The 12,315-nt window shown below is 37.4% G+C and overlaps 1 protein-coding gene across 7 annotated transcripts in view; it reads right to left on the bottom strand.

Moving 5' to 3' along the window:
* Window positions 1–12,315, bottom strand: part of VEZT (vezatin, adherens junctions transmembrane protein) — a 54,531-nt gene that overhangs the window by 16,411 nt on the left and 25,805 nt on the right. For 5 of the 7 annotated variants that reach the window (XM_057424942.1, XM_057424915.1, XM_057424899.1 and 2 more), the window contains 3 exons: window positions 11,568–11,843; window positions 6,405–6,554; window positions 525–672 (listed from right to left, as the gene is read on the bottom strand). In XM_057424942.1, coding sequence (XP_057280925.1) covers window positions 525–672; window positions 6,405–6,554; window positions 11,568–11,843 — 574 coding nt within the window. The remainder of the gene's footprint in view (window positions 1–524; window positions 673–6,404; window positions 6,555–11,567; window positions 11,844–12,315) is intronic. The other 2 variants (XM_057424950.1, XM_057424906.1) reach the window with 1 other exon arrangement.

Genomic DNA, 12,315 nt, shown 5'->3' with positions numbered 1-12,315 from the left:
AGTACTTGAGGGGGACCTACAAGAAATCTGGAGAGGGACTTTTTACAAGGGCATGTAGGGACTGGACAAGGGGGAATGATTTTAAACTGAAGGAGGGTAGATTTAGATTAGGTATTAGTAAGTTCTTCACTATGAGGGTGGTGAGACACTGGAACAGGTTGCTCAGAGAAGCTGTGGCTTCCCCATCTCTGGCAGTGTTCAACGCCAGGTTGGATGGGGCTTTGAGCAACCTGGTCTACTGGAAGGAGTCCCTCCCCATAGCAGTGGGGTTGGAACTATATGAGCTTTAAGGTCCCTTCCAACCCAAACCATTCTATGATTATGCAACTTCTCTTCAACCACATGCAAAAAGAAATAGCCTATATGCCAATAAATTTAGAAATACATGAGACTGATTACATCTCCTCCTCAGTGGACCTTGTTACTACAGGCTAGTACACACAAGCCATAGAGCTTTATGACAACTGAAAGAGATTTTCACCAGAAGCCTGTGTGGATGTGCGTGTCCTTCTCAGAGAGTTTACCTTGAGTGCAGGCAAGCTGAAGCCATCAGTTAGATTGTGTGCCTCCTCTTCAGAGACCTGCTCTTCGCTCAGCCCAAGACCCAGCTCCTTAAAGGGGACTACACAGATGTAGCTGGTCACGTTGTCACTCTCCGAGTTCAGAGGGTAGGTTTAGCTGGAGTTAAGGTGGTTAACAGAGCAACTTCACCATTAAACACACAGAAAAGGAAAAAACACCTAATGAGGTTTCTTATTTCTGGAAATTTGTGTGAAAGCACCTACATTCCACCCAAATCCACCTAAATCATGTTTAATTGAACATTTTGCAATCCTTATTCAAAGCACAGGTTTTAAAGGCTCTTAGGAGGATGAGAGACAAGACATTGATAAAATAGCTACGTGTAAATACAAACACATAAAAAGAAACAAAACAGACTGATGAAAGACCCCTGCATCCCTTTCAAGTAAGGAAAATATCATGAAATATTAAGTTTTCAAGAAGCAGCTCAAGTCCACCTTAAACCAGAAATCATACATGTAACATAGGAAACAGAAAAACACTTGCGTAATTTTAAGTCTAAAAGGTAGCCTATGCTATAGGTCAAACTCAGGATGATGGGAATTCCCTGCGAGTTCTGTCTGTGGAGGGAATGCTCACAATAACTGCTCTTGGACATGCCACATAGTACTGTGAAGAACAGGAGCTCCCGATTGTCATACAATTAATTTACTGATTATATTGCTGTAAAACCACCATGATCTTGTCAGGAACAGCAGCAAGCTGTTATCAACGCAATTCAGCACATTTAAATTCTAAGTGAGAATATGTACATTTCCAGTCCCCAGAACTGCTTAATAAGCAGGAAGCAAACACTGTATCACTGAGACCAGAAGACAGATAAAAATAATTCATTGACTAGGCAGCCTTTATTTTAAAACAGCTCTTATTTTAGGCTAACCTTGTGCTGGGGAAGGAGGAGGAGGAACAGTTCAAGATTTCTGTGCATTTTGGATAGTTACCCAGTCTCAAAACAGTAAAATTTGCTTTAAAATAGGAACTTACAACTTATGGTCATAAGCACATTTGCTCCACAGAAATATATATATATATTAAAAAAGCAATATATATATATAATTTTATACATATTTTATACATTATATAAAAATATTTTTAAAGCAATATATATATATATATAATTGTAAAGCATGCATGAAAATAAGGCTTTAATTTAAAATATTTGTTTCATTTATATTTCAATTTGAAAACTGAATGCTTTCATCTCTTGGTACACATAAAGCCGATAAGAAGCGCTTGTCTCTTGTCTAACTAATGTTTTCTGGGGAAGCTACAAGTCCCACCCACTTTTACTCCCAAAATTTTGACGTGCTAAATTCTCATAAGATTGAATCTGTAAAAGTGATTTGCTCAAGAAATTTTTTATCATTTGAGTAAGAACGCATTGCATTAAAAAAATCATATTCTGTGTCCCAGAAAAGAACAATGCCAAGTGTCCAGGTTCTAACCAAACACACTTCTCCCTAATTTATCCCCAAAAGAAATCCAGGAAGAAAGAAGCCTATTAGAGTGTTCAGACAAAAACCAGCAAGGCAAATTAATTAGGAGCTAATATTGTTGCCACTAGCAGCTGCCTCACATGAATGCTGTCCATTGTCAATTAACCTGACAGCAATGCCCAGCAGATGGAGCACATGGGATGAGGATGTTAACTGTCAGAGACTGAAAAATCTGGTCAAAACCCTTCAGGACCAGTTATCTCAGAGACTAATTACATGCCTTGTTACTCTTTTCCTGCAAGAAGACATTTCCAACAACATGAACACCATTAAAGTTTGGACACGTGAATTTCTAAGTCATGCTAAGAAAAGAATTCCAGGCAACATTTCAAATGAGTGGTTTGACCAAAGCAGTCCCTCATCAATACTATGTCCCAACTAGGGATTCCCAGCATATTCCAGCGCCTGCCTGCCTTGCCTTCCACTATCGCAGACCTCCCACCCCCATTACTATGGGATAGATGAAAGCAGAGAACTGATCCCCTGCCACCATTACCTTCCTAAGGAGTAAACCTCTAGAAAGTTTAAGCACATACACACAAACATATACACAAACACGCTTCCTTCACGCACTTTGCTCTAAAACACAAGTATTTTAACTGCTAATGTTTTGTATTAAAGCCAAATACAGTAACTAACCTTAGGTTAGTGAAATTTTTTTTATGTCTTTGTGAAAATATTTCGTTCATCTGTTTAACTTACATCTCTTATTAGCTTGGGAGAAGAAAAGGCAAAACTACTTAATAATAAACTGTCAAATCCAGAATAAAATATCTGTACAGTGACTGTCTAACCTCTGCCAGGAAGCCACTCTTATTTGCCTACAGAAAAGCAAGAACAATAATGTACCCCTGTATGTAGCAATTTAATATTCAGACTTTGCTCTTCAAAAGCCCATTCCCGTCTAAAGATCGAACAGGAGGGCCCCACAATATCCTTGAGAAATCCAAACTGCCTTCTTATGAAATTCTCACCAGGCAAGAATGGATGCATTGACTGGTCAAGGAAGAAACACTGCACTGCAAATTGCCCAGTCTCTTTACTCAGGCTTTCCAGCATCAGATTTCTGATTTAGGCTTTCATGACCCAAAGAGGGTCCTGCTTTTTATTTAGCTTCCTGTTTTCTTATGTGAGCTTTCTCTTTCCCAAGTTAAAAAGTATGTGTTTTTCTAACATTTCATGATGCAATAACTAATTTTTTTACAGAGGAGAAGGAAAAATGTTTCACTAGATTTACTAGAGGAAATTTGCAATCTTCCCCATGCTCAGTGCACCCCAAAGACATAAAATATAAATATATATGTATGTTCTACCTTAACCCATTAAGACATAAATGGGTTAAGGTGGAACATATATATATATATATATATATATATATATACTCATTTTAAACTCATTTTAAAATACTGGTATCCAATGTCTGGTTTTGCAACGCTATTCTTCGCATTCAGAGAATGACACCTTACACTTATAACAAAATTAAAGCTTTTTTAGTTTATACAGTCCAATGCCCAGGTACTACCTATCAATATAATTCAATGGAAATGCACTGTCACACTATCTTGCATAAGATGAAGATGAGACTATTAACATAACCCAGCAAAATAAGCTATAAAATTTCCTCCATCCAGTTTGCATATAATTAAACCAGTGACTAAAGCATAGATTCCTATGACACAGAACTCACAAGGCTCTTAAGTATAAAAACATTAAGCAATTAGCATGCCAACTGAAGTACTGCCTGAGTTATTACACAATTCAATGGAGAGTGCAGACATTTGTTGAAATGGTAGTGACCAGTCTGCACAACATCCTGTAAATACTTAATCCAAAACACCTAATTTGAGTTTAAGCCTGCTATATCCTTGTCTTCCAGATTAAAAGAGAAATACTCTTCTCTTTCCTTCCTTCTGTTCATTCTATGATTTTGAGCAATGTACTCTTTCCAATATGAACAGCTTTAGAAAACGATGAATTGTTTCTGCACGCACCCAACCGTCCCTTCACATAAAATGTAAGGAATATGTCTTTCCATCTCATTAGATTACTGGTCCACCAAGGTTTGATACAAATGCCTGGTATAAAGCTAAATTATAATTGCATCTTTTTTTTTTACATAGGAACAAATTTTAATTATGACAACAGTAGTTTATTCTACTCCCTGAAGGCAGCTGTCTAGCTAAAAAGGCGCACACTAGCCACAAACAAATACTGCTAAACTCCTAGTTTTATTGAAGCAAGTAAAGATATCAAGTTGATGCAACTTTGCATAGATGTTGTTTATGCAAAGTTGAGAATATCTTCTGATTTTGTGCAAAGCAGAACTTACTAAAAAGAACTGTAAAAGTCAGAATTGGCATCTCATTTCCAGATTTTGGATGGAAGATCCTTTCTGTTAATTTATCAACATTCCTTCCCTTCAATTTATCACCTCGCTCCTTTATTTAATCTCTCCAGTTCCTTTTTCTCCTTGCTCTAGGCCAGATTTCTGCTAACAATCTAATGACAGACAAGGGCATTAAAGTTGCCACAAGCAGCAGCTGTGAATGCTTTTGACATGAAGGAACCTTTGGCCCCTCCAGCGTAAAAGTTCTATTCAATTTCATGAGGCACTAGAATCTATTTGAAAGATGCCCCTTGCCGTATATACCCATGCAAAACACATAACATTTACAGGCATTCATGATACACAGGGAAATATTCAAACTAAGGCAACTTGGAACTACCTTAAAGCTTCTTTTAATTATCCTGGTGGGGAGGAGGAATCCTTTACTCACATTCCTTACACTTAAGGTCTTTCCTTTTCAGTTTTCATGCACTGCAGAATTGGGCCAGCCTGCATCTCAGCTCACATGCTACCACTAGTTGTGCCACGATGTTCTTGACAAATACAAATTCTCTTTCCATTTGTCAAGAACCTATATACATGCAACGTCCATAAATTTTTCAGCCATTTATTTCTGCTGGCCCTTACTACTGTGATATCTGTGTGATAATGTGGCATAATGGTACTTTCATCTTAAAATTTTCTCAAAGACAGATCTAAAAGTCAAATTATCCAAAGTAAACAAAATTTTCTTCTCTCCCATTCCTTAATTTAAAAGCCATTCCTTAAGTTTAGTAGTTACAAAACGAGTGGACAGTCTAATACACACCAATATTCCTTGACTTGTAACTTTCCCAGCCACAGCAACAACCTACAAACCTGTCCTAACCATTGCTACCCTTCATGCTGGAGGACACTTAAGAAGGCCATGTTAACTGACCCTGTTTTCAGATCTCTTGTCCCATGTTCTTAGAAGGGATTCTTGATTATTTCCAAGGTAGGTATCAGTTGCTCTTATAACCTGTCTGAACCAGTCAGAGTAATTTTTCTTTCTTAAGACATAACAAATACACCTTATTCCTGAGAGCTAAGAGTGAAGTCTTGAGCCCAGAAGGAGGATGCCTATCCCTACACAAGTTACTGTTTTATGAAGAAATACTCATTTCCTTCAAAGTGACTGCGCATACCAGTAGCTTTGTGCGTTCCCCTACGTGTTTACCCGTCATCACTCAGTACATCCATCCATTTGCTAGGCAAGATATACTAGTCTAGTATTATGTTCCAGGAAGACAAAAGAAGTGATTTGTCATGTCAGACTTTCAACAGTCGCACTACCACCAGCTTTTGTTTCCCTGCATGTGTTCTTCCAGATCAGTAACGTATCTGTTTTACTTTTGTGCTATAATTTAAGGTGAAGACATTGTTATTTCCTATATAGTACTGCAAGTACAATAAACACAAAATAACCTTGACGTGCTAACATTAGAAAGCATGTATACAATTCACTAAAGAAATACAGATGATACTCACAAAATGGAATCTGAACCAAGTGTTCTTCTCTGATTCAGAGTTGAAATTCCTCGCTCTTAAATGAATGTCACTCAGCTTGTCTGAAACAGGAAATCAACTTACCTTTGAACACAGGGGTGTCGAGTGAAAGGCCATATTATTCAGAGAAGAGGCTATTTTGGTGCAAGGGGAAAAGATGGCTAAGATGCATTACAAAACAAAATCCTGAAGGACTCTGAAAAACATTAACAGTGCTTACACCAAGGGCACGGGTGTGAATAACTGGGTCTACATTTTCAGTGCACAGAATCTTCTCTCACACTGCACAGCACAAGCGTAAATCCCAATTTACTATGCTACCTTTTCTTTGTCTTGTTTAGGTATGTAATTAAGTACTGTCAGTTTCTAGATATACTAACTCTAAAGACTGGCCCAATTACAGGTAGGTAACTTGGAATATCTGAACTGCTCAGGTTTTGCAAAAAGGATATTTTTTCAGCATGTACAGAGTAGCCAGTCTTGAAGCTCGGAAGTTGGCTCTGACAGAGCGATAAACGGCTTTCCGGAGACCAATAAGATGCTGACTAGGATGCTGTCCAGCTTTATTAAATGGGCAAGCGGCACTGACCCTGTCAAGCAAACTTGAAAAGTAAAATGTGATACAACTGTACAGATGTCCTAAAGTATTTTTAAAAGACAGTACATCAGCTTTCTTATTCCATTACTTAGAAAAGTTTTTCAAACCACTCAGTAACTATGAGAGAAAAAAAAAACCCTAATCATATCAATGATATATATAATAATATATATATTGTTGTCCAGCATATCAATGATACATTTAATCAGAATTTCAGATAAGCAGCCAGGATTCATTTGTAAACATGACCAGAACACAGGAAGCATTTGTTTTCTCCAAAGATTTCCTAAATTATACGCTAAAGGTTGACAGACCATAACATTACCTTTAGTAAAAAACTACCACAAGCCCACTGTAAACTTTGGAAATTTTAACAAATGCTTAACATATACCTCTTTATAGCCAAATTTGTTCAATATTCTTTTGCAGAAAAAATGTGCTACTACATATTGTTTTTCATACAATCCACTGTATTTTTTCAACTTTTTCCATGCTCCCTTTTCCAGGTCAACAGAGATATTATTTGAGTGGTGACACAGATTTTATCATCATGCAATGAATGGCAGCTGTGTCTGTGGGAGTCTGACAGGTAAACACATGAAATATATGCAACTATACAAGCATATTTGAAAATATACTTTGGTGTCCACATATTCAGGTGAATATACCATATAAAAGAAACTGTGCCATTTGCCTGTTAGAATATACTTCAGAATGGCTTTAGAACTGTAAGAAATTGCCTCATCTGGAAATAAACTGACTCATGAACTGGGTGAATGTTAAATATGTCTGTGTAACAATAAGCTGTAGAAAAGGGAAAATAAAAAAGATTCATATCCAGTTATATCTATTCATATACAGTCTGATGCCAAACTTATGACTGAGATACTGAAAATAGCCTTTACTTGCTGGGACTCTTTTTACTAGAGTCAGCTCAGGAACGGACACAGAGTGGACAACATGACAATGAATTGTGATTAATTTTTGGAGACTGGGAGCCTGCTTCTGCCATCACCTTTCCCAGGGCATGGTAAGGAGGTGATTTCATGTCTTTGGCCACTTAAAAGGGAAAAGCATATAGGATACCTGGTGAAACTGAGGGGGGCTGCTTCACTGGGAACTATTTCTGTAACCTATCTGACTGAAGAGCTGAGTAAGCCAGCAAACCTGACCCTGCTGGAAAAATGTCAGTCCTACTGCATGTGCTTAGCTGGACCACGCTGCACATTGACTGGGAGGGGAAAGAGCTTATCGCCTCACTGTCAAATATGAAAAGCAATGCAGCCCACCCAGTGAGCAAGGCTGGACCCATACGATTAACACAAGGAGATTCATGCCAAAAACTGCAGTATATTGAATATGCTAGCCAAAATACCACATTAAAATGTCTGTGTACCATATTAAATGATGTGAGTGATATTAAAATGGTTTATGTAACATCTCATAAAGTACTTTAAAACCTGAATAAAATAAACCCAAACTGTGTTAATTTCAATTTCTAAATGTAAATCTAAAATGCTAGTCTTGCCATACATTTCACTAGGGAACACAGCATGTAAAATACATGCCAATTTTTAACATTTCCCTAGGTTTTGAAGGTAACAGCTGGAAGTGTTTATGAATAAACTCTCCCATCAGTTTGTAGACTCAAGCCCTGGGTGAACTGTCAGAAGCAGGTTCAAAGAGCAAAATTCTTCTACTGTAAAAGAGAGAAAGAAATCTACGTTCTGCTGCAATGATATAAGCATTTCCAGCTCCTATACAGGACAAATATAGCACAACTCATGCATAGCATGTTCTGCCAGTATTAAGCAAAACAACTTGCTTTCCTTCTGGGAGGCCCTGTTTCAGTGTTTTTTATAAAATAATTCTTTTTTATTCAAGTAATCTTAAATTAGTATAACTTGCTATTAATGTCTACGCCAGATATGCCATATCATTAAGTTCCTAATGTTTCATTTATCTTCTATATATTTTAATTGGACTTAAAAAACGTTATCAACTTTGCATACCAGCCATGAATAGCAAGAAGAAAAAAGGTTAAGGGCGAATTTCCTCTTTCCTACTGCCCCAAGCCATTCTACAAGTAAAGAACAGTGACTTATTTCTCCATTGATCTCACAAGCCAAATTTTAAATAGACTCAACTTATAACAAACTTGTATAGACACATTAATAAAAACCTATTACTGTACTCCACCATGAAAGCAGTTCAATAAAGATGCTATATACACCAATATGTGTTCATAGAGCTTGATTCTAGTTTAAAATACAGTAGAAAGGGAGCATTTTGGAGAAAAGCTAATTATTTCAGTGACAAACAGGGAAATAACTACTTAATGCTTACTGCTGCAGCCTTTCATTATGTATTCCTACAGCTTCCATTTCATGATGTGTGAGACAATGGACATACTTTCATTACCCAGTGGAAATTCCAGGCTGCAACCCATGATCATTTGCAATGCGACAAATGAAGCCATTAGATAGGAATAGTGCCATTCTGCCTGAGTATAGCACTACCCTACATTGGCTACCCAATTTCTGTAATCCAAACTACTCTGGTGAGGTCTCAGCCATCTCTGCAATGCACAGCTTGTACCATGCAGACATCCCTGAAATGCCAACAATAGCGTTAAACACTTCTGAAGGCCATTCTGAAATCGGAATATACAGTTGCCTTTGAGAGCAGCTAATATAAGACGCCTGATAGTTCCCTTTCTAAGTGGCTGCTGTGGGGTTTTGGGAATGAAGGCAAAATGACTCCTGAATTGGTTAATCATATAGCAGTCACTATCACAGCAGTAAACCAGGGAACCAGTGGACAACTGACTAAAACCTCATGAAGAAAAATTTAACATTTACAGAGACAGTCAAATATCAATTAACAAGGGGCAACAGGGTAGAATAAAGCAAAGCCACAGAGATTTCAAAGCATATGTGAATTAGCTTACAAGAACATTACAATGTACAGTGCAATAACGAGAAGAAACAGTAGTGGAATACAATGAGATTCAGGCCAAAGCTGCAGACCTGGGTTTGCTATATCAGTATTTAGCTAAGTACACCTAGCCAAAATCTGAACTCAGTACTGTTTAAATGTCAGCTTCAGTATTTTTCCACTGACAACACAGTTAATACACATTCCAAACAATGCTGAGCTAGAAGTATGCTAGAACAGCAACACACGTATCATTGAACAGAACGCTGCGCTACCTGGTTGAAATCCCATTCCTTCAAGGATGTAAAATGACACAAGAAGATACTCATTAACTTTTACATGCAACCATTTCTATTGCCATGTGACTCTCAACTAGCATTAAGACTTCGACAAATTTACTACAGGAGAACATACAAAACTTTGTTCTGCTATGGTTTATTGTAACAAAATTCTGGAAGAAAAAAGGTAACTAGTTTTTCAACCTCATACATGAAGTGCTATCTCAAGTAAGAATTTCAGGTGCCCTGTGCAGCAGCCATCTTTTGCTTATATGGCTGCAGAAAAGAACACTCTGGAATTAGACTTTCCTCCAGGCTAAACCAAATAAAAATCTGTACAGCACTGACTTCTTCATACTGGACAACTGCTCCAATGAGGATACTGGCACAGTCAGACTTCTCCCACTCCATCCATACTTCAAAGTCTTTGGAAAAGCTTGCCAAAGTTTTAAGTAAAGAGGCTATTAGATCAAGCATCAGCTTAAAGACCAGTATGTTTTCTGTTAATCTAAGATATGTAGCAAAAGAACAAGACACCAGCAATACAGACATTGACCACAAGTTCGTTTGCTTTAACTCAGGAAAAAATCCAAATGTTTTTCTCATCTGTAACTTGGACAAGCCCTAACAATAACTTCTTTTAAGAACCCATTTGCAAAGATAAGACTGCCTATTGCTTAACTATATGATCCTTCAGCAAAAAACCAAAACAAACCAAAACACATATCTAGGCAGACTGAAGACGTGCTTTTTCATCCCAAAGGGAGAATGAAACATTTTTTCAATGAAGCATACTGAAGGTATCTCAAGCTAGAAAATTTATTCAAAATGTTAAGTCTACAGTTTCAAACCTGCATGTAAAAACATGTGCTTGAGCACAGAATAGTTGGTCTGGCATGAACAAACAATTCCTTTGTGCACACAAGGGAATTTTTTAACTGGTTTTAGAAATCAGTTGTCTGAATTTTAGTTGTTGGCACTTCCACCCTCCTTAACTGTAAGGCTAGCTGGCACAGGTACGTATCTAACCATAGGCTGCTATAAATGAAAAGCGTACATGGCAATGAGAGTGTGTAGAAGCAGGACTGTTGGCTTTGGGATCATCGCATACACTAAACCTGTTCTCATGTCCTTTCACACAGCAAATAGGTGAAAATTGCCCAATAGCTACAAGAGCTAAATAACCAGGAATGTTTTCATATCCCTCAAGCGCGATGCAAATTCAGCAGTAAAGAATTTAAGAATTTAAACACCTCATCTCTCAATGAGTAAAGTAACCTTTAGTTGAGGTGGGAAATGAGCTTTAATGGTCTTCACTGATTGCTGTGTTCTCATTACTTCAGACTGTTGTTTGTTAAATAAAAATAGAATTATGATGTCATCTTGTTTCCTAAAATATGAATGATTACTTGCAGTCAGTTTATTTACATAGATTTGGTAATAAAAGATATACACCCCCCCCCACAAACCGCCCTTTAAATGACTCCACAAAATACCTAACTAAATTGATTCAAAATCCATTTCTTCATGTGTTTAATTGATAGCAGAGTAGCAGATTTCAGTGACATAAAAGTTTGGTGAGACTTAATTCTCCTTCAGGATGCCAGGTTTTAACAGTGAATTGTTAGAATTCATACATTTAGTATGAATGGAAATGATACTATTTTATGTGAACAAAAAGCTTTAAGTATCACGTTTTTCAGAAATTCCACTTGTTATGTGAGATGGTGCAACCAGACAATTTTAGAAGGCATCTGGCTTGAATGGATCTGTGTATTAAATAAAAGGAAATATAGACTCACAGGGTAAATCCTCTGGAAATTACTTCAGTCTCTTGAATAAGTCGTAGAGATTTCCTCACAAGATTAGTAAAAGCTCTGCTATTTGCCACTGTTTCTTCCAGCTGGATACAGTATTTTCGCAGGGACATTTGCAGCTTGGCTGTCCTCCATGTGCCCCACACTCGAAAGACTGCATAGACAAGCAGAACTAGTCCCCATAGCAGCCATGATGATTCCTTCCACCATGAGGGAAGCATAAACAGTGCACTTACAAAGGCAAGAAGCAGCGAGACATCCCTGTAAACAGAAAAAATATCATCAACCACAGATTCCTGAGGTCAAATGAGTGGCAAAATCATGAAGATTCTGGTTGCATCTGCCATTATGACATCTTATAATGGGTTTTTTATACAGGTTCTGATGGGAGCTATAAACACTGAAAAATATTCCTAGTGGCAGATTTACATGTATATGTACATGATACTACTTGGTCAGTGTACTCTAAGGAAACATTTCTCTGGCTTTTTTTATGTCACAAGGAGAAGAATAATGTACCACTTTGAAAGGTCAGTTTCTCTTACACATATGACTTAAAAAAAAAAAAAGAAAAGAAAATAGAATAAGAAAAAAACTGACTACTCAGCATTATAATCCAGGGTGGGTAGGAATTGGAATATCTGTACTTCCAGGTTCAAGAGTACAGTAGGGAAGGGCATGTTTCTTTTGGTAACAAAATCCTCAAGTAATGCCAGCTTTATTTTTTCTAGAG

The sequence above is a fragment of the Pezoporus wallicus genome, unplaced genomic scaffold, assembly GCF_028554395.1.
Source record: "Pezoporus wallicus isolate ANWC-B61680 ecotype Strahan unplaced genomic scaffold, APGP_CSIRO_Pwel_v1 scaffold_3294, whole genome shotgun sequence".
In the NCBI taxonomy this organism is placed as follows: domain Eukaryota; kingdom Metazoa; phylum Chordata; class Aves; order Psittaciformes; family Psittacidae; genus Pezoporus; species Pezoporus wallicus.
The sequence above is the reverse complement of the archived record's forward strand: the minus strand, read 5'-3'. Positions and strand labels throughout refer to the sequence as shown.